At 67.9% G+C, this 21,591-nt stretch overlaps 3 protein-coding genes across 4 annotated transcripts; 1 reads left to right on the top strand and 2 right to left on the bottom strand.

Moving 5' to 3' along the window:
- Positions 1-1,249: 1,249 nt before the first annotated feature.
- CACNB1 (calcium voltage-gated channel auxiliary subunit beta 1) lies at positions 1,250-10,718 on the bottom strand. The gene is made up of 13 exons (XM_086626570.1): positions 10,632-10,718; positions 8,895-8,981; positions 7,184-7,303; positions 6,507-6,629; positions 6,165-6,301; positions 5,986-6,062; positions 5,518-5,663; positions 4,027-4,107; positions 3,880-3,938; positions 3,271-3,380; positions 2,327-2,478; positions 2,109-2,204; positions 1,250-1,540 (listed from the first exon to the last, which is right to left on the bottom strand). Exons 1-13 carry the CDS (start codon positions 10,716-10,718, stop codon positions 1,250-1,252), a joined length of 1,566 nt encoding a protein of 521 aa, XP_086482696.1.
- A 3,425-nt stretch (positions 10,719-14,143) lies between these two features.
- On the top strand, positions 14,144-16,725 carry RPL19 (ribosomal protein L19). The gene is made up of 6 exons (XM_086626573.1): positions 14,144-14,178; positions 14,522-14,628; positions 15,061-15,183; positions 15,380-15,500; positions 15,847-15,957; positions 16,535-16,725. Exons 1-6 carry the CDS (start codon positions 14,174-14,176, stop codon positions 16,656-16,658), a joined length of 591 nt encoding a protein of 196 aa, XP_086482699.1. The 5' UTR covers positions 14,144-14,173; the 3' UTR covers positions 16,659-16,725.
- Positions 16,726-18,930: 2,205 nt separating this feature from the next.
- STAC2 (SH3 and cysteine rich domain 2) lies at positions 18,931-21,319 on the bottom strand. Of its 2 annotated transcripts, none has more exons than XM_086626571.1 (11): positions 21,236-21,319; positions 20,755-20,947; positions 20,561-20,658; positions 20,385-20,466; positions 20,186-20,283; positions 20,038-20,107; positions 19,896-19,945; positions 19,585-19,682; positions 19,432-19,483; positions 19,146-19,283; positions 18,931-19,026 (listed from the first exon to the last, which is right to left on the bottom strand). In XM_086626571.1, the coding sequence occupies exons 1-11, from the start codon at positions 21,317-21,319 to the stop codon at positions 18,931-18,933; spliced, it is 1,059 nt and encodes a 352-aa protein (XP_086482697.1). The 2 variants fall into 2 exon arrangements, with proteins under 2 accessions (XP_086482697.1, XP_086482698.1); XM_086626572.1 differs by having other exon boundaries at positions 19,896-19,948; positions 20,186-20,265.
- Between the last annotated feature and the right edge of the window lie 272 nt (positions 21,320-21,591).

Here is a 21,591-nt window from a genome sequence, read left to right as displayed (position 1 = left end):
GGGAGCCGGGCAGGCGGGCGGCGGGAGCGGGTGGCCGTGCCCGCGGTCCCCCACATCGCCCGGGCGCTGCCGGAGGCGGCCGTGCTCCCCCTCGCGCGGCGGCTCCCCGGGCACTACGTACGGACCCTGGTTAGGAGAAGCAACCACACCGTGCAAGGAGGGACGGACAGACGGACAGGGGGGTTAGTGGGGGGGGGGGTTAGCTGTTGGGGGGGGGTACATGCACTTCTGCCCAGCCTGGCCTGCCTGCAGCGCACCGCTCACCCGCGACACGACGGCGGCAGGTCTCAGCCCACCACCAAACGCTGCTGGGGCGGGGTGGGGGGGTCGTCGGGGCAGGGCCAGGGCAGGAAGGGGGTGATGGGGTTTGGGGTGGGGGGGAGAGCAGCGCAGGGAGGGCTGCGGGGTGGGGGCTGGCACAGCAGCAGCGTCCCGCTCGCTGGAAGAAATAGCGACAAACACAGGACAGACGTCCCTCCTCTGCCTCCTGCGCTGGGTGGTGGCTGCAGACTCCCCCCGGGCTCAGCACTCTGAAGCCTGCAGTGGGAGGGGGCTCTGCATCCCCCTCCCCACCGGTCCTCGCCCACCCCAGGCTGCCCTGTAAGCCCTCACCGCCGCCCGGCTCCCCCAGAGCTCCGGAGAGGTGTGGGAGTGGGGGGACTGGTGCCCTGGCAGCCCCCGGGGAGGCACAGAGGGGACCTGCGTTCCCAGGGGGTCTTGGAGGGGGCAGGTTCCTGGAGGGACCCCAATCCCCAGGGGGGCTCCAGGCCTGGGAGGGGGCACAGATCCCCAGGGGGACCCCGACTCCATCTTGGTGCCAGTCCCAGACAGGGAGCGGATCCCTGGGGTGGCCCTGATCCGGGGAGAGCGAAGCCCCAGGGCTGATCCCAGGGAAGGGATCCAACCCTGGAAGGGGGGCAGATCCCCAGGGGTGGCCCCGATTCCAGAGGTGGCCCCAAACCTGGGACGGGCATCAGGTCTCCGGGGTGAGGGGGGCAATCCCAGGGATGGTCCCTCCCCAGGAGGCTGCAGTTGCCCAGGGTGGCCCCAATCCCAGGGTGGGGAGCAGGTCCCCAGGGGAGGTGATCCAAGAGATGGTCCCACCCCTGGGGGGCTGCAGGACCCCTGGGGGGCCACAGATACCCGGGGTGGCAGGCAATCCCAAGGATGGTCCCACTCCTGGGGGGCTGCAGTTGCCCAGGGTGGCCCCGATCCCAGGGGAGGGGCGGGGGGGGTCCCCACTGCCGTCTCACAGCGCGTGCTCCTCGAGGGCTCCGGGGGGACTGGGGGTGGTCTCGGTGCCCCCGCGCCCCCAGAGGCCCAGGTTCCTGCGCAGGGAGGTGAGCACCTGTACCTGGAGGTTGGAGACGGGCGCGGGGCTGGCGGCCAGGGCGGCCGTGGCCATGGTGCGGTTCAGCAGCGGGTTGGGGGGGTTGCTGCTGGGGGGGTGCGTCGCCTTCCAGTACGCCTCCAGGTACTCAGCCAGGTGCTCGCAGGCCTCCTCCAGCTGGTTCTCGTCCAGCACGATGTCGAACATCTCCTGGGGGCGGGAGGAGGCCATGGGGCAGGGAGGGGCAAGGCGGGGCATCTTGGACCCAGGGCGGAGCCTATGGACTAGGGCATGGCCAATGGGACAGGGTGTGGCCAATGGGATAGGGTGGGGCTTCTGGATCCAGGGTGGAGCCTATGGCTCAGGGTGTGGTCAATACATCAGGGCAGGGCCAATAGATGAGGGTGTGGCCAATGGACCAGGGTGGGGCCAATGGACCCAGGACAGGGTCTGTGGTCCAAGGTGGAGTGGTGGGAGGAGCATCTGGCCAGCTGGGGTGGAGTCTCTGGCCTTGGAGGTGGAGCATCGGACATCAATGAGGTGGTGGGTGGAGACTCTGGCATCCAGGGGTGGAGCTTCTGGTCCACAAATGGGTGGAGCCCTACACCAGAATGAGGTGGTGGGAGGAGCTTCTGGCCCATAGGGGTGAAGCCTCTGGCACCAGTGGGTGGAGCTGATGGCTGCAGGGCGGTGGCAGAGGCTGGGGTGGGGTCAGGGCTGGGTGGAGCAGGTGCCAGGGCATGGCATGGCAGGGCATGGCTGGGTGTGGCATACTCACAGGCGGGCACTGCGCCAGCTTGTCGGAAGCCACCATCTGCACGTTGAGGTGCTTCGCCTGGGACTTACCCCGGGACTTCACCAGCCGCTGCAGCACCTGGGGCAGCAGAGGGCAGCCCGGGGTGGCCGCAGGAACCCGGCCCACCACCGCCCAGCCCCCCCAGTGCAATGGGGCAGGGGCTGGGGCTGCCCCTCACCCGCCCTGGGGTCAGCACCCACCTTGGGGGAGGTGATTTTGATGTAGACAATGATGGGGGCCAGGGACGTCTTGGCCAGCTGGGCTGGGTGGTTTATGGTGTCGGCGTCCAGGGCCACCAGCTGCAGCGTCCGCGCCAGCTCGAAGATGCGCTCGGTCTCGCTCTGGACCTCGGCTGCCAGGGCAGAGACAGCGTGAGTCAGGGGGGCACAAGTGGGCACGTGGGGACAACTGCCAGGAGACGTGGCAAGGAAAATGGGACAGGGGGAGGACCAGGAGAGGTCTTGTACTGGGCCCCAGTGTCACTCCATGCCAGGGACAGGAGGGAGGTGGCAGGGGGGTGGGTGAGGAACGGGCAAAGCTCCCCGGACCACACACACTCCAGGTGGTGGGTCAGCCGGGGCTGTGACCAGCGTGTCCCCAACCCCCAGACGCTGTCCAGGCTGTCGGGGTGACTGGACCCCGCAGTGTCCCGGAGCCCGGTCGCAGTCAGGCAGGGAGAATGGGGATCCAATGGGCCCCCCGCTGGGCAGGGGGCTGCCAGGGGCAGGGGGCTGCCAGGGGTCCCAGCGGGTCCAAGCTACGTACCCAAGACATCTGTATCAGGAGCAGGGGAGGAAGGAAGCGGCGTGGAGGGGTGGAAATGCAAAGGAAAGGAGAAAAATGAAAGAAAAACAAAACAGAGAGAAGATAAAAGGGGAGGAGGGGAGAGAGATTGACCCAAAGCAGCCGGGGAGGTGCAGGGCCCCAGGGCCCCCCCATGTTAGTCACCCCGTGGCAGTGGACCCCCACACCTCACCCCCATGAGCCGTGCCCTGGCACAGGCGGGATGAGTGCCCCGGGACGGATGGGCTGGGGGACCAGGGGCTGCCAGGCTGATACAGATGGAGGCTTGGGGGGGGGGGGGTCCCGTTGCTGGGCCGGGCAGGGGGCAGCGAGGGGCAGTCGAGGCACGGCGGTGCCGTACCCAGGCTGGAGCGCGTGCTGGAGCGCTCGATGATGGTGTGCTTGCTGGGGTTGTTCAGCACGGAGCGCTTGGCCAGGGAGATGTCGGCCGTCACCCGCGTGATGGAGATCCTGTGGGACAGGGCACGAGTGGGTGGGGGGGCAACAACAGTGGGTGCAACCCTCCCCACGTACACACCCATCCCCTTGGGATGCAGGATGGGACCCTCTTTCCACCCTTTTCCTCCCACCCCATGCACAGGGCTGCCGGAAGCTGGAGCCACTGCATGACTGCTCCTTGGGGGAGAGATACCCCCCAACTGCAAGAACCATGGGGCAGCACTGAGGGTCCCCCCATGGGGTTAGGGGTTCTCCATGGGGTTGGGGTCCCCCCATGAGGTTAGGGGTCCCCTCATGGGTTTAGGAGTCCCTTCATGGGACAGGGGTCCCTCTGTAGAATTGGGGGTCCCTCCATGGTGTTAGGGGTCCCCCATGGGATTTGGGTCCCTCCATGGGATTATGGGTCTCCCGTGGGATTTGGGTCCCTCTGTGGGGTTAGGGGTCCCCCCATCGTGTTAGGGGTCCCCCCATGACGTTAGGGGTCCCCCAGCCACGCAGCCACCCGCCTCACCTGCCGTCAAAGCGATGCTTCAAGAAGTCGAAGAGGGCTTTCTGCATCATGTCCGTGACCTGGGGAGGGAGGGAGGCAGGGAGGGAGGCCATGGGGCTGGGGTCCCCTCTGTGTGCCCCCCCCACCCCCCCCCCCCCCGCTCCTCACCTCGTAGCCCTTCAGCGACGGCCCCACCAGGATGATGGGGCGCATGGAGGGCACCACGTCGTACGGGGGCACATGCTCGGCCTGGGGGGCAGAGGTGGGGGTCAGCGGGGCTGGGGTGGGGGGGGGACACACACACCGGGGGATGCTCAGCTTCACCCCTGCGGGGCAGCTCTGGGGATGGGTGGGGGGAGGAAGGCTGCAAGCCGGGGGCACCCCGTCCCCTCCCCACGGGCCCTCGCGGGGGGGTCCTGCCGCTACTCACCGATTTCTGCTTCTGCTTCGCTACGTGCCGAGGGGCCGCGCGGGGCCGGGGGGGCGAGAGAAGACAAACAAGGCATGCGTGTTATCCGCGGGCGCGGGGAGCGGGGCACCGAGCCGGGCTGGGGGGGCCGGGGGGGCCGCTGTGCCCCGGCCGTGTCACGGGGCTGCCCCGTGAGCGCGTTCCACGCGAAGCAGCGCCCCGCTCGTGGGTAGGGGCAGCGGGTGGTGGGGGGCAGCTCTGCCCCCGTGCCAGGCTGGGGAAAAGGGCTGCGAGGTGATGGGCAGAACCCCCCCGCCCCGGGCTGTGGTAGCGCCCGAACCTCCCCGCCGGCTTCTGCCCGGTTTGGGGGAGAGGAACGGTCCATTCCCATTCGCGGGGGAGGCGAGACACTGGCCGTGCGGGCACACACCATGCGCACACTGGGGGGCAACGCGGGGGGGGTGGGGGGGGAGGACTGATCCATCCCATGGCCCACGGGGGGAGGCAGCCACGGACTGAGCCATCCCGCGGCTCATGGGGGGAGGCAGCCACGCACTGAGCCATCCCATGGCTCATGGGGGGGGAGGATCAGTCATGGACTGATCCATCCCATGGATCGATCCATCCCATGGACCACGGGGGGAGGCAGCCACGGACTGAGCCATCCTATGGCTCATGGGGGGGGAGGATCCATCATGGACTGATCCATCCCATGGATCGATCCATCCCATGGACCACGGGGGGAGGCAGCCACGGACTGAGCCATCCCACGGCTCATGGGGGGATGTAGCCATGGATGGATCCATCCCATGGACCACGGGGGGAGACAGCCACGGACTGATCCATCTCACAGATCATGGGGGGAGGATCAGTCATGGACTGACCCATCCCATGGATCGATCCATCCCATGGCCTATGGGGGGAGGCAGCCACGGACTGATCCATCTCACAGATCATGGGGGGAGGATCAGTCATGGACTGACCCATCCCATGGCCCACGGGGGGAGGCAGCAGCCACGGACTGACCCACCCCATGGTGCACGAGGGACCCCCCCCCCTCCGCTGCCCCCGTCCCCCGCAGACACTCATGCCCATGCTGCGGCGTGGGGACACGCCGTGGCGGCGCAGGCAGGGTGCTCGGGCAGCGCGTGGCCCCCAGCACCCAGCGGGTGCCCCCACCAGCCCTCCCAGGCAGTGTTAGGGCAGGCAGGGTGCGGGAGGCGAGCGCGGGGGCCGGCGGGCGCCGTTACCTTCCTAAAGAAGGGGATGCGCTTGGTGTGGGCGGGGGGGGTGGTGACACTGCTCACGCTACTCTTAGGGGAGCGGTGGGTCTCCATGGCCTCCTCCTCCTCTAACTCATCGGGGTCAAAGGCAAAGCTAGGCATGTCCAGGGCACCTGGGGACGGGGGGCAGCCGGAGCCGGGAGGGGGGGGGAAAAAGAAGAGCGATAATGGCGATGGAAGAAGGGAAAAATGGAGACGAGGAGGGGGCTGGGAAGAGTGGGAGGGTGATGGGGATGGGAGGGGGGAGAAGCAGGGGAGAGGGGGTCCCCAAGGGAGGGGGTGGGTATGCCCGCCTGCCTGCACCCAGGATGGAGGGGCCGGAGCTGCGGACGAGGAGGGGTTACCCAGTGGGAAGGGGGTGTGGGGGGAAGGACACCCCCAGGCTGGACCTGCCCCGTTCAGGCGAGGGGCTGCGGGGACCCCGGACACTCTTACCGCTGGCCGGAGGGGTGGGCCGGCGGGTCCCCGTCCCCACGTCGCCCAGGCTGGAGCTGGAGTTGTCCCCCGATTTGCTGGATGGCAGAAGCACAGAGAAGGGGGACGGGGGTGAGGGGGGGGACGAGCGAGTCCGGGGGGAGCTGGGATGGGGTGGGGGGGTCAGGGACAAAGCCCACCTCGAGCTCAGGCGGTTCTGCCTCATCTTCTGCTCCTGCAGCAGCCGCATGTTCTCCAGCTTGACGGGGCTGGGGATGAAGCCCACCTCGCAGCCCTCCTTCACCAGCCGCCCGATCCACCAGTCGTTGTTGTACTTCTGCGCCAGGGACGGGGCACACGCCTGAGCCCCCCAAACACCCCCCAGGGCTGCCACCCCCAGAGCCACCCCAGCCCCATACACCCCCTAGCCCCCCACCACCCCCAGCCTGGTGACCCCCCCAGCCCAGTGTCCCCCCTAGCCCTGCACTCCCCCAGCCCGGTGCCCCCCCCCAGCCTGGTGTGCCCCCCAGCCCGGTGCCCACCTCCTTGATGTGCAGGAAGTCTTTGGGCTCGAAGCAGACAGCCATGCCCTGCACTGGCATGTCGTCGCTGGCAGACGGGTTGTAGCCGACGTTGGTCCGCACGGCAAACGCCACTGGCTTCGTCTGCCAACAGGAGAGGGCTCAGCATCACCCCCCACCCCAAATTGCAGGGATATTCCCGCCCCCCGCAGCCCCCTCGCGCTGGGCAGGTGCCAGGGGTGCCGGTGCCGTCAGCCAGGCAGCGGGGCTGGCACAGCTCTTGCGGGCACCATGGCACAGCCGCTCGCCGGAGCCTGGGCTGGGGACGCTGCAGCCACAACGCCCCTGGGAGCTAACGAGGGGCTCAGAGCTAATTGCCCTGGGCCCGTAGCCAAGGTGCAATGGGTGCTCATCCCAGGCACCCAGGATCCCGCTTCCACCCAGTGGATCCCACTGCCCTCCCAGTGCCACCCAGTGCTGCCCAGACCAGGACGGGATGTGGCATGGATGGGGAGGTGAACAGGGGGTGCTGGGGGGGTCTCTGTGCCCCAGGTCAGCCCCTTCCCGCTGATGGGGTCCCATCCTGTCGGGGCAGGGGGCGCAGGGGGGCCGGGCAGGCGGCAGGGGGTACCTGCCTGCACCCAGGGAGGGGAGACCAAGGCAGGCGGTGGGGGGGGTCTCCAGCCCAGCCCTCCCACCTTGGCTTTCTCCAGCTGGGCCATGGCCTGGCGCTCAGCCTCCTTGCGCAGCGCTTCCCGGTCCTCCTCCAGCGACACGTCCGAGTCCGAGGGGCGGCTGGTGTAGGACTCCGCCGAGCCCTGGGAGAGCGGGGAGAGGGGTCAGCCCCCCACCGTGCTCCCCCCCCTCCCAAAAAAAAAGCGGGGAACTCAGCCCCAAGCCCAGTCCCGCAGTCCCTTTCTCCCGACCCAGGACCCTCTCTTTAGGGCTGGTGCCCATCACCGTGCTTTCTGGGCACGCTGGAGACAACATTCCCCCCAGAAGGAGCCTTCTCCTCCCCAGGCAGGGGCACCTCCTGCCCGGTGGCACCCGGCGGGGTTACGGCAGGCCGAGGGCCGCCGCAGCTGTTCCCACCGCTCCGGCAGGGAACGTGATACCGATCCGGTGCCCGCTCCCGTCCCGCTGCCGCCGGCCTCCCCGGGGCCTCTCGTCAGAGCCGGGAAGATGACGAGGACCCCCGCAACTGCCCACCGCCCCCCAGCTGCCCCCCGCCCCAGGGGAGGCCAGCGGGGACAGCCTGTGTGTCCCCCCCGCCGGGGGTCCCATGGCAATGGGGAAAGGGCATTGTGGGGCGACTCGGGGTCACCCCAGGACAAGCCCAGAGCTGGGGTGGGACTGCAGACCCCCTGCTTGCCCCCCACCTGCTGGGGCTGGAGCCTGGGGGGGGGGGCAGCGGCGACACCCCCGGGATCCCCCAGCCCCGGGCAGTGGGTGCTGCGGGGCACGGCAAAGGCACTGACCCCCCCGGGGGGGGCTGCTCCCCCCCAGCCCCTCTATGATCCCCTAAACCCCACCTGAGCCCCCCCGCAGCCCCCGTCCCCGCTTTGCCCCATCCTTTCTGAACCCTGGTGAGGTGGGGGCCGTTCTCCGTGCCTCTCCTGGCCATGGGGCTGCAGCCCACCCCTGCCAAGGGACCCTCTCCCCAAAAGCCATGGGGCAGAGACCCGCTGCCCCATCTCCTGTTGCTGCTGGCCCCACCTGAGCCCCTCCAGTCCCATGGCAAGAGTAAGGGGGGTCACCCTGGGTCCAGGCACGACACCCTCACCAGTGCCCGGGACCACCCGCTCCAACCCCCATGGAGCCCAGGGGGACCCCACACCGAGGGAAGAGCCAGAGACCCGGGGCGGGAGGGTGCCAGGGGCCGTATCCAGGTGCCAGGGGACTGCGGGGTAGGGGGGGATACGCTCACCGGGGCGGCAGGGTGGTCTTTGCCGGGTATCTCCATGGTGGCAGGGCCGGGGGCGAGTGGGTCGGGCGGGCGCTGGGCTGGGGCACCCGTGGGTCAGGTTTCAGCCCGGGGACGTTCGCACCCGCCTGGGGTATATTTAGCCCGGTGCCGGGCAGGGGGTGGGGGCTCGGGGGGGGGCCGCAGGGGCCGCTGCCAAACCAGTGGCCCTGCTGGGTGGACAGGGCGATGCCAGGACTGCCTGGCACCCCCAGGAGGGGCAGGGAACCCCTGGGGGGCTACCGGACCCCAAATGCTCCCAGTATGGAGGGGGGCTCCCCCCAGCACCCACCGCAGGGTAGAGAGGGGGCACAGGCAGGTCTGGGCTCGGTTGGGAATCTGGACCCCCCCTCCCCGCCCTGGTCCCTGGGGAGGGACAAGGCCCCCACAGACAGGGGGGTCCCCCAGGACCCCCCAGGACAGCTGCCCCCCCACACACCACTGACCTGCCGGACGAAGCTGTTGGAGGTGGTGTCGGACGAGGTGCTGCCATCCGAGCGCTTGAAGCGGCTCTTGCGTTTGCTGTACTTGCTCTGGGGGGGTATAAAAGGGGGGGGGGACACAGGAGGGGAGCGCTGGAGTCCCAGGACTTGGGGGGCAGCTCTGCCCCCAGCCCCAGCTGCCAGGGATGCTCCGTCCCCCTCCGCCCCCACCCTGCAAGAAAACCCAGCTCCTGGGGGATGAGAGAAGGGAAACTGAGGCAGGGAAGGGGATGGGGTTGCCCCCCTGCTCAGGGGCTGTGCAGCCCCCTCCCCAGGGACCCGGCATTGCCTTATCTGGGGGGGGACGGGGCCAATCCCCTTGGGGAGAAAAAGGTGCTGGTGGGGCTGATTGGATTTGGGGGCCAAACCAGAGCCCAGCCAGCACCCCGGGAGGAGGCTGCGATGGGGGGGGACCCCACACACGCCCCGCGTCCCCACGCCGCCACCCCCAGTACCTGAGCCCTGCACACGCGTGTGCAACCTCTACCCCAGCCCCCCCAGTGTGGGCACCGTCCCCTCCCCCGTGCACGCTCCATGTAAAGGGGTGCACACACATGTGCACCCCCATGGGACCCCCCAGCACTCCACTTCCTCCAGTCCCTCCTGCTGGGATGGACTGGAGGAGATGGGGATGCCCCAGTGCCCCGCCAGCAGCATCTCCTCGGGGGGGTGGGGGTGTGCCTGGGACCAGGGGGAGGGTGGGACATGCTGGGGCCCCCCCAGCGTCTCAGAGGGACAGCTGGGCCCAGCTGCCACCCAGCCCCAGCATGGGTGGTCCCCACAACGGGTATTTTTAGGTCCTTCACCCCTGCCCCCCCCCCAGTACTCCCCCCACCCACCGCTCCCAGCAGGGGATGGACACGGCTGGGGCTCCGAGAAGGTCCTCGGGGTGGAGACGATGGCACCGGTGCTGGTGTGAGGGTCACCGCAGCCACCCAGAGACCCCCCCCAAAGGTGGGGGAGACACCCATCCTGCCCACACCCGAGCGGCGGGACGCAGCCAGAGCCTGTGTGTCAGCCCCCCCACAAAGCATCACCCCAACTGGTTGATGCTCCCCAGGATGCCATGGAGATGGGGGGGGGTCTGTCTTCATGGGAGTGTGCACGGGGGGGGGGTGTCACAGCACCCAGACCATGGGGACAAGGTGCTGCACTAGTCCGTGGTGCCCCCCACCCCCATTGGGACCAGGCGGCGACACATCCCTTCCGCCCCCCCACCCCAGGTTGAAGGGGACAAGCTGGCAGGGGGGGCACCACCCCAGTAGAGTTTTCCCAATCCCTCAAACTTTCCCGGTGCGCACAACAGCCCCCCCACCCCCTCGTGCACCCACCTCCCCACCCTGGGGTGCTCCGGGTGGGCAAACTCGAAAGGGGGGGGGGGGGAACAGTGACACAGCAAGCAACACAGACACCCCCCCCCAACCATGCACGCCCCCCCTCCCAAAACCGGGGGGCTGGACACCCCCTTCCCTGGGATGCTTGGTGTTATTGGGCGGGGGGGGGTGACTGCATTTGGGGTCCCTCCTGGGGTAGCTTGGTTATGGGGGGGCACGTGGTTTTGCATGCTGGGGGGGTGAAATCATCCTCATTATGGGGTGTAGGCGTTGGGATGGAGGGGGATGGATGGGACGAGCCTCCCCCGCCGCGATGCTACCGATACCAGCACCCCCCTCCCCATCCCCAAATTCCCGGGGGTGTCACCTGGAGGGTGGCGTTGTCCAAGACGTCCATCTGGATGTCCTGCGTGGAGCTGTAAGGGGTACGGGCCATTCCACCTTCCCGCACCATGGAGCTCGCCGGGGGCGGCGGGTTTTGGGGTGGGGGGGGGGACACACGGCCCCGGACACACAGAGGGACGAGACGATGATGACGATGGAGTCAAGGCCTGGTGGCCTCTGTCGGATCGGCCCCCGCGGTGACGGTGGCCTCGGCGTGCAGCGAGCGAGAGGAGGAGGAGGAGAAGAAGGAGGAAGGAGGAGTGGGGACGGCGGCAAAGGGGGGGGGGGGGGACGAAGGATGGCGGGCGGCCGCCTCCGCCACGGCCGCTCCCACCGCTTTCCCGCGAGGGATGGGGGAGGCGAGGATGCAGCCCCCCCCACACCTCCTCCCTTCCCAGGTAGGGTACCCCCAAAGGGGCTTCTTCCCCTGGGAAAAAAAAAAAAGGGGGGGGGGTCCTCATCACACACACACCCTTCCCAAAATGGGGGGGGCACAGTGGTGCCCACTGCAGCTTACATGCCTGGAGCAGACTTGCTTGCTGGGGGGAGGCCACCCCAAAAGGAGATGGGGGGGACACGGGGCCCCCAGGCTGTTGTGTAGCTCGGGGAGGGGGGGGACATGTGCAGGGGCAGCCGTGCCCCCGTCCCCAAACATCAGTGCCCGGAGCAGGATGTGCCCCAGTCCGGGGAACCCGCAGCTCCCTCGGGACAAAGCTGCCCCTAAACTTCCAGCTTCTCCCCCCACGGTGGTGCCCAAGACGGGATACACACAGGGTCCCCGCAGCCTCAGAGCAGCCCGTGCCACCCCCCCCAGCCACCCCCCGAGTCCCTCCGCTCCCCAGGGCCATCCACGCTGGCACACAGAGCCCCGCGTGAGCACCCAGGGAAGGGGCACCCCAGGGACCCCATGGGAATGAGGGGATGCCCGGGGCTGGGGGGCCCCACGCCTGGTCGGGGAAGGGGCTGCGCTTGGCCCCCAGCACCATCCCTGCCTCCTCGTGCCAGGGGGCCGGGGTGCAGCCCCCGTGTGCCAGCGTCGGCGCGTGCCGTGCCTCTGCCCCCTCCCCACGGAGCCCACCGGGGCCCCACCGCCTCCTCCCCAGGCTGAGACCTCCCGCACTCATCTCACGGCAACGGCACCGCGGGAGCCGCCAGCTGTTGGAAAGTTAAAAATTCCTTGGGCCCCCCCCAGCCTCACCCCGGCCCCGTGCCAGCGGGTCTTTTCCTGCTCCAGTCCCGGCTCCTGCAGCTGCGGGACAATGTGCCCAGGGAAGCTGGACAGCTGACGCCACATTTTCCATTATTAGCCCCCGTCCATCACCGGCACTGTTGAGGTGCCCACGATGGCACGGGAGCACAGCAGGTGGGCAAGGGGGGCTTGGAGCGGGGATGAGCTGCCCAAGGTCATCCCGGCGGGCATCACCGACCCCGGGACATAACCCTGATGCCCTGATCATGCCCAGCTCTGCACTCTGTGCCCGACCAAGCTCCGGGCATCAAGACTTCATTGACCCTCAACACCAAAGCCTGCCCATCTCCTGCTTTGCCCACCTCGTTCGTTGGCTGCCGCAGGAGCTGAAGACCCGGGGGGTCTGCGAGGGGAGAAGATGGGGGTGGTGAGGGTGTTTTGGGGAGGCAGAGCTGGGTGCCAGGGCACAGGCAGCAGGTGCCCTGCCAGGAGGGAGCCCGCCCAGGGGCAAGGGCGAGCACAGCGTTCCCAGGCAGCTGCGCGGGAGCAGAAAGCGACTCCGGCATCTCACCCTTCCCGCTGCTCCAAGTTGGCGGGCACAGAGCTACGGACATGCCCATCCAGCGCGGGATGCGACGGAGCGGGCAGAGGAGGGATGGCGGGTCTCCCTGGATGTCTCTCGAGGGGCTTGTGCCCAACCAGCAGCACCCCTTGGGCACAACCTCTCCTCCGATCCGGGGCCAGATCGGTGTCTCCATCCCTGCCCCCCCGGAAAGCACGGAGCGGGAGGTGACACTTCCAGAGGGCTCGGGGACACGCGGACCCCCGTGTCTCACACGGCTCTCCCGTCTCCAGCCCACGCAACGGGCCAAAAGCTTCCCAGGACATCCATTTCCAGCGGCAAAACCCCGGAGCCGCTCCCAGGCCAGTAATTAAAACCCAACCGCTCTCCCGCCACGGGAGCCTCCGGATTTTGCTGTTTGTTTTCTGAAAATGATGAGTCAGTTTTTAAACAGCAAAAGCCTGTGTTTATCCGTGTTTTTCTCTCGAAACGAACCAAAAAATCTGTTGCCATCGGCTCCGATTCTCACGCCATATGTTGGCTGCGCGACGGGGCCGCCGGATCCGAAGGGAACCGCCAGCGTCTCATCTCGGGTGCGTAACGAGGCGCCGCTCACGACCTTCGGCAGTGGAGAGGGAGGGAAAATCGCTGCAAAATGCCCAATTCGGGCACTATTTAATGTCAGGGTGGCGAAAAAGCCACGTTATTGCTGGACAACTCGGCTTTAGAGCGGGAGTTCAGTCCTGGAGAAAGCCCCGTGTTCTCAGGCCGGTTACAATCCTGACGTTATCCTTTCACGGGCTTTCCCTTCTTCCAGGAACTCTTCCCCAGTCTGTTCCTGGACAGGTTCTGGCACTTTTCCGGGTTGTTTCTCCAACGTGAAGGATGCTGGTTGCCACCAGGCCCGTTTTGGGCTTTGCTACCGCATCCGGCTGGGAGAGCCGTGGGATGCCACGCGGCAAACGGCGACACCGGAACGTTCAGACCTCACTCGTGCCTTTGATGCCAAAATACCGGGAAGGTAAAATGTTCTGTGTCAATGCTCGCCCTTCCACAGCCCCGCTGCTGCCCGGTGAGGGGCTATTCCATGGGAAAACACGGATTCCCCATTTCGGCAGCACCGTAACCCTGTGCCGGTGGCGGAGGTGGGACTCACACCAAGCGGGATTCCCGATCCCGCCTCGCCGCTCTCCTCCACCGACCTCGGGACATTCGCACCGCCCTTTGGGGCGACATTTTGGGAAACTTTTTGGGGACCATCCCCCCGGGGGGGGGGAGGTGTCCTGGGGAGCCCCTGCGCTGCGCATCCCACGCAGGGAGGGGGGCAGGTGAGGGGGCATCTCTGCAGCCCCCCCAGCTTGTCCGCGCTCCCCCGCCCGCTCCGAGCCCCCCGGCCCGACCCAGCGCCCCCACCGCCCCCTCCGACCCCCCCACGTGCTGCCCGCAGCCCCGCCTGTGTCACCGCGCATGCGCAGCGCCCGCCTGGCCCCGCCCGCCGCGCAGACGCGGACCGTACCACTGCGCGGCGGCGGCGGGGGGGGACACAAGGAGGGAAACGCGCCTCTTCCTCCCCGTCCCGAGCGGGCCGCGGCGCCCCGGCCATTTTCCGCGCTCGCATCCCACCGCCGCTTTTCTCTCGCCGCGCTTCGAGCCGCCCCGAGGCCGCGGGGACGGAGCGGGAGGGGCGCGGGGTGGTACGCGCCGCTGGCTGTGGGCGCGGCCGGGCGCACCGCCTCTTCCTCTTCCTCTTCCTCTGCGCTTGGCCGCCGGCGCCATGAGGTGAGGGGCAGCGCTCCGCCGGCCCCCCCGGGCCCGCCCCGGCGGCGATGGGGAGCGGGGGGGAGCGCCGGGGAGGCTCCGGTAGCGGGGGCCGCCCGGCCGCGCTGCAGGGAGGCCCCGTGAGGCGGCTGCGGCCTCCTCAGGCCGCGGGGGAAAATGGCGGGCGGGGGGAGGCGGGGGGGGCGAAATGGCGGCGGGAGCGGCGCAGCGGGAGGGACGGGGCCGCCCAGCGGGGCTGGGTCGCCGCTCCGGGCCCCGCGGCTCTCGGCTGCTCCCGCCGCGGGCTGTCCCGGGCCCTCCGCCGCCGATGGCGGCGCTGAGCCGTGCGCGCCGTTCCCCGCAGTATGCTCCGGCTCCAGAAGCGGTTGGCGTCCAGCGTCCTGCGCTGCGGCAAGAAGAAGGTCTGGCTGGACCCCAACGAAACCAACGAGATCGCCAACGCCAACTCGCGTAGGTGGTTGCCTCCCGCGGGGTCGGCCGCGTCCTGCGGGAAAGGGACGCATCGGGGGTGTGGGAAGAGGGTTTTTGGGCAGCTCGGCAGCAGCGGGGCTGGTTTGGGTAAAATTGTGACACTTGAGCAACAGCTTTGTGCTTCAAAGTGGAAGCGAGTCCGTCAGCAGGAGTTACAGAGCTCCGCAGTGACTGGGCAAGGTGCCCCGTGAGCTCTTGGTGGTGGGTTTGGTACCTGGTGTCTTCTGAGATAACCAGCGACGGAGAAAGGAGGGCGAGAAGCAGCTGCAGCAGCGTGAGGGGGCTCTGGCAGAAGGTCCGGCTTGTCCTCCATGTTGGATCCCTTCTGTACAAGCAGGACGGGAGCGCGTGCTTGCCACGAGTGTTGCCTCGTTGCATGTAAGGTGTTGGACATGGAGTTTCTTTCCATAGGTCAGCAGATCAGGAAACTGATCAAGGATGGTCTGATCATCCGCAAGCCTGTGACTGTTCACTCCCGGGCCCGATGCAGAAAGAACACCTTGGCCCGCCGGAAGGGCAGGCACATGGGCATCGGTAAGTGCTGGCATCCCCCTGAGAGCTGGAGAAGTGTCCACCTAGAAGCTCCTACCAAGAGTCTTGTGGCAGGACCTAAAAATACACAGTTTGTCTGTTAACGGTTTTCTTACTGAAGGAGAAGGTTTAAACACTTCAGCAAAAACGTCTTGTTCAACTTGCAGAAGTTTGGCCTCATCCTGTTTCCCCTCTCTAGGTAAGAGGAAGGGTACAGCCAATGCTCGTATGCCCGAGAAGGTGACCTGGATGAGGAGGATGCGCATTCTGCGGCGCCTGCTCCGCAGATACAGGGAGTCCAAGAAGATCGACCGCCATATGTAAGCTTCCCATGCCACGGCCAGCTTTGGGGAGCGTGTCCGATGCCCCTTTCTTGCTGTATGCAGCTTCTGCAGCCAGCTCCTTGGTGAAAATAAAGCCTCTCCAGGACACGTGGCACTGGAGAGCTGCTCCAGAGTAATGCCCAGCAGTTCTCCAGACAAGGCCTTGGCCTGCTTGGAGGAGGGACGAGCCAGTGCAGCAGCTTCAGAGCGACCCCGCTCCTCGCAGCACCCTTGTGCGCGTTGCTGCTCCGTGCCGGGAGGGGCGCGGGGTGCCTGGAAGCTGCGCAGTGGTTCCATCTCCCGGGCAGCCTCACTTACAGCCCGCTCCTTTCTGCTCCGGTAGGTACCACAGCCTGTACCTGAAGGTCAAGGGTAATGTGTTCAAGAACAAGCGGATCCTGATGGAGCACATCCACAAGCTGAAGGCAGATAAAGCTCGCAAGAAGCTCCTGGCGTAAGTGCTCGCAGGATGTGGGATTGATTTATTTTATCGCTCTCCAGGTGGCTTCTAACCAGAGCCCTGGTGAAGCATCAGACCCAAACTGGGTGGGCTGGCTGGAAGCAGAGAAATACGTAACTCCAGCAGAGCTTTGTGTGTCGCACAGCAGGCATCGCCACCAGTTGCTCATACAGCCACAAACTGGTAGATCTACTGATCCAGCCACTTGGATCAGTAAATGGTTGATGAAGGGAGGCGCAAGAGCCAACGGATTTCAAGATCCTGCTGTGTGTTTGATGACAAAAAAAGCTTGTATCTTAATGTGGTCTCTCGTAAAAGATGTGTGACCCCAGCCAGCCCGAGCGGGGCAGTCCCGGAGCTGGGATCACAGCTCGGCCTGAGCCGAGAGCCTGGCGCCGAGCGGGACCAGGATAACCCCACTGGGAGCTGTTCAGAGCTGTGGGTGGCACGTGAGCTGGTTTGGCAGAGCAGGGTCCTGCGGAGCGAGAGGGGACCAGGGCCGGCGTTAAAGGCTTTCTCGAGGCGGTTTGAGGCGATTCCTGCACGTTCACAAACTCTTCACTTCTTGCAGCGACCAGGCCGAAGCTCGCAGGTCCAAGACCAAGGAGGCCCGGAAGCGCCGCGAGGAACGCCTGCAAGCCAAGAAGGAGGAGATCATCAAGACCCTCTCCAAGGAGGAGGAGACCAAGAAGTAAATGGTGGCTGCCTTGTGTACATACTGCTTTCCATCCACGAGTGCTCAATAAAACGCCACATCCAGGACTCCCTGCATGCTCCCTCTCTCCCGGGGTTTCTGGAACGGGAAGGGAAACGCTGGGAAAGAGCCGCCGTTCCCTGTCTTGGTGCTGGGGCTGCCCTGCTTGTTGGCAACCAGACGAGTGGGTTGGGCACTTCCTGGGGTGAGGGTGAGTTGTGGCCCACGGGGCCGACAGCAGAGGCAGAACGTGGGGCTGAGAGTCCGTCCTGCCACCACCAGCCCTTGTCCCAGGGCCGTGCCGCGGGCAGACCCCGTTCTGTGCCAGCAGCTCTGCCACCTTCCCTGTCCCAAGCAGGGCTGTGCAGTGCTGTCCTGAGAGAAAAGGGGTCTGGGGGCTGCCCCCACCACCCACCGCACCCTGGAGCCCTTCCCCGTGGTGCCCTGGGACAGGCAGTGGCTCCCCAGGGCCCTGCTGGAGCTTGGGCACATCCCTGCTCTGCTACTTTGGGCAGAGCCTCTGGATCATCTGCTGGAGGGCACAGGTCCTGGTGCCAGGGGGGTGTGGGGAGCAGTGAATTCCATCCGAAATCCCCAGGAAAGGGCCTGGCTGGACCCCAAACCCCCCAGTGAGCCACTTGCACCCCAGCAGGAGGTGGCCGGTGGCAAGAGCCAGGCTGGACCTGGGCACGGAGCCCTCGGTGACTGGGTGCAGCTCAACCGGGGAAGGAGCCAACTGTGGTGGCCTCGTGTGGGGCAGCTGAAGCCACCAATGTGCCCCTGATGCCCATCGAGTCCCTGATGCCTATCAAGGAAATGGTGCCAGGATGCCCAGGGTCAGGGTACAGCCCCAGGAAGGGGCCAGAGCCAGCACCCTCAGGAGCAGGACCCCAGCCCTACTGGTCCTCGGGGCACTGGAGACCACCAAGCAGGGGGACACACCACAGCCCCCACACCCCCAGGCTGCTGTCAGGGGAAGCTTCTGGGGGATCTCTGCCCTTGCAGCTCAGCCAGGAGCAGCACCAGGATGGCACCAAGCGGGGCAGGACACACTCAGGGGAAGGACACAGGGATGGGATGGAAAGGGGCAGGGGTCTGCGCACCCGCAGGCACCAGTGCAAGGGAGCTGGGGCCAGAGCTCATCCCAGGGAACCCCAGATCCGGGTCAAGCCCCTCCAGACACCCCACACTCACCCGAGCAGCTCCTTACCCAACCCACACCTGTAGGTGCTGCCATCCACATGCCGGGTACCATCAGAGGGGACAGGAACAGGGACAACACATCCTGCACCATCCCTGGGGTCAGCTGGGGGGGTCCCCACCCACAGGAAATGCAGCTGAGACCCTCCCACCTCATCACACAGGTGATGGGACCACCTGGGCACAGGGCCAGAGGGGCTGCTTGTCCCGATGCCCGGCATGTGCCCCATGCTGTGCCTGCACACTGTGTCCCCACACGTCACACCTGCCTTGTGCTGGGACACCCCGACGTGCCCCCCCGGTGCCCGCTCCGTCCTTGGCCCCGCTGCCAGCTCCGCCGACAGTGACTCACTGCAGCTGGGCACAGCGTGACTCACGCGGCCAGAAAACAGCCCCGGTGTCCACGGCATGTGGTACCCACGGGGCCAACACCACGACACAGGCACAGGCACCCCAGCAGCACTTGGGGGGGGTACCATCTGCACCCCCTCTGCCCGCACACACGGCAGCACCGACGCTCCTCTGGCGCGCGCAGAAAAACGACCTGGTGGCACCAACACCGCAGCAGCAGCGTTTAATTTAGGATGTCGGGCTGGAGCGTGCCAGGAACGGGGCCTGGCACTGCCCGGGCACAGGGGGTTATTGCTTGGGCACCCACGCAGGGCACACACGTGTGTTAGTGCACATACACAGGCGTGTACGGCTCTGGAGCGCGTGTGCAGAGCGGCACACACGTGTGCACAGGCAGAGGTGCGTGTGCGTGCCCTGGTGCACGCACGGGGATGTGCACACCCACCCCTGCACGCTGGCTGGCACACGGAGGGGCTTTTAGGAGCAGATGTGTGGGTGCCCCGTTCACAGGCAGTGCCACCCCTGTGCCCCCTGCCCCAGGCCAGCAGGGCACATGCCTCAGGCCGGCCCTCGAGGGATGGGCACACTGGGCACGGGCCCCCGGGCATGGATGGGGGGTCAAGTACTACCCGGCCGGGGCTTCCTGAGGTGCGGTGATCCTGCGGAGGTGGTGACGCCGGGATGGGGACACGGGCACTGGGGCGGGTGCCAGATGCTGCCCCTCAGATCTCGGTCAGCGCCTCGGCAGGGACCAGCCCCCGCTTCCTCCCGCTGGTCACCCGGACGAGGCCCTGGGTCCTGCCCACGCCAACGCAGATCTGGGACAGACAGACGGACGGGCAGCGGGGCACGGCCCTGGCAGCGCCCCGCTGACGACAGACCCAACTCGGTGCACCCCAGGGCAGCGAGGTGCCAGCGTCAGCGGGGTCCCCCCTACCTGGTTCTCCCTGAGGCTCATGCGCCCCTGCTCCCTGTCGCCTGGCACGGCCCGGCAGCTCCTCCAGACGCTCTCACCAGGGCGGACGCGCTGCACGAAGTTGGCCGGGAAGAAGCCCAACCGGTCGCCCACCATTCCCTGCGGCGCAGCCCAGCGACAGCTGAGACCCCCCGTGCTCGCTGCACCAGTGAATGCCCCGGCCGGTGGCAGAGCTGCACATGGGCACCAGCCCCCGGGCTCCCGGTTGCCCCTATGTGTTCCCCACCCCCCTATAGCCCCCCCTGACCTTCCACCAGTCCTCGTTGGAGTCGTCCACCAGCGTGACCCTGTCCCCGGGCCTGGGGGGAGGGAGGCGTGAGGCAGCGTGGGGACATCCCCCCTCCGCTGCCCCTGGGGGTCCAGCCCCCCCCCCCAACCCACCGACCCCCTCCCCACTCACTGCAGTGCCAGGTCCTGGTGCTCCTGGGGCACGAACTTGTAGAGGGCCACATAGGAGAACATGGGCGCCCCGTCCCGCCGCACCGGCCCCCGGGCAGCCTGCGGACACAGCCGGCCCTGCCCCACGGCCCCCACCCAGACCCACAGCCCCCAGCCCTGTGCCAGTGTCCCACTCCCCTGGCCCATAGCCCCCTTCCAGCATCCCATCCTTCCACCCCACAGCCCCGTCCCTCTGCCCCATGGCCCCAGTGCATCACCCAAGCCCCCCCAGTCCCCACCCTTCATCCCCACCCCGCTCCCCTGGCCCCCCACCTGCTGCCCAGGGCTCTTCTCCACACTGTCCCTCTCCGCTGGGGTGACAGCTGCTGCGACAGATGGAAGGTGGGGACAGAGTCAGCCCTGGACCCCGAGTCGGGCCCCCACCATGGCCCCCATCCCAATGCCACCCCCTCACCGCTGCCGCTCGGGCTCCCCGTGCTGTTCGGGGCGTCCCCGCTCTCCTCCCCGGCCGTTGCCTTCTCACCCTACAGCAGAGGGAGGGCTCGGGGGGGGTCCCACACCCCCACAGTGCCCCCCACCCCTCCCCACTTCTGGGGGGGTACCTGGATGCCGGGGGGCAGCTCCGTGGGGCTGCTGCCATGTGCCAGGGAGGTGCCGAACCGCAGCGCCTCGTACACTGGGTCTGGGGGGACACAGGGGGTGTCAGGGCCCCCCCAGCCCATCCTGCACCCCAGGGAGAGGACGCAGCCCACGGCGGGTGCAGGCTGGCTCTGCGGTGCAGCTGGGGCCAGGGGGGCTCACCTGGGGCGGGGGGGCCCTGCGCGGAGCCCCCCTGCTCGGGCAGCAGCAGCGGCGAGCTGAAATTGCGGTGGAAAGCAGTGGCCTGGGGGAAAAAACGTGTCGAGGGGTTCGGGGGGGGGGGGGGGGGGGGGGAGCTGGCGGGGCTCTGTAGGTGTGTGTGCCCCCCCAGCACGTACCGTCTTGCCGGGGCACTGCTGGTGCGAGATGCCCTCGGAGCACCAGAGGTGCACGCCGGCCTTGCACGCCTTGCACCGCAGGCCCTGCCGCGAGTTGCCTGCAGGCAGCGAGGGGGGGGTCACGGCTGGGGGTGGGGGCTGCCCCCCACACCTCCCGCCACCCCCGACAGCTTCCCCCCATCCCCGGCACCCACCTGCGATGAGCTGCCGGCACAGCTCGCAGGGGCAGTGCTTCTTGAACACGTACTGCTGGAAGCCGTGTGTCCGCGGGGGGGACGGGGGGGTCCCCGGGCCCTGCACCCCCCCGCCCGGCCGCGGGAAGAGGCTCTCCACGCTCTTGCTCCGCAGCAGCGTCCGGAGCGACAGCGACCGCCTCAGCCGCTGCATCTGCGGAGGGACCCCGGGGTGGCAGGGACCCCCCTGGGGTGGAAGGGCCCCCCCCAGGGGTGGCAGGGACCCCCCCCCGGCTGCAGCAGCCCAGCCCGGCCGGGGATTCGGCTCAGCGGGGCCGGGAGGTGCAGCCGCCGGGGCGGGGGGGGCGGCCGGGGCAGCTCCGGGGCTGAACCCCCCAGAGACACCCCAGAGCGGCTCAGGGCGCCCGGCACAGGGTGCACGCTCCCCCCGCCCCCGTTGCACACTCACACTCCCCCTTGCACGCTCACCCCCCGGCCGTACCTTGCTGCCGTGCCCGGCCCCGGGGCCGGCGGGGGGCGGTTCGGGGGGCCCCACCGGTTCGCTCTCCCCGGGCGGCTCCGTCATGCGCCCGCCACACCCCCCCCCCTTGCTGTCGCGACAGCGCCGCGAGCAGGTCGCGACAGCGCCGCGCTCAAGCTGCCGCCGGCCCCTCCCCGCCAGGGGGGAGATGGAGAGATATGCTAATCTCTGCCTGCCCATTGGCTGCCGGCACCCGTGGGGCGGGGCTTGCCCCCCATCACCAGGCGCTGCAGACGGGGGGGCACTGGGGGGATTCCCCACTGACACCCGGGGGCGGGGGGCAGCACCCAGGGACCCCGCCATTGACTCTTAGGAGG

The sequence above is a fragment of the Tauraco erythrolophus genome, chromosome 25 (assembly GCF_009769465.1).
Source record: "Tauraco erythrolophus isolate bTauEry1 chromosome 25, bTauEry1.pri, whole genome shotgun sequence".
Taxonomy (NCBI): domain Eukaryota; kingdom Metazoa; phylum Chordata; class Aves; order Musophagiformes; family Musophagidae; genus Tauraco; species Tauraco erythrolophus.
This window is presented reverse-complemented; position numbering and strand designations above follow the sequence as displayed.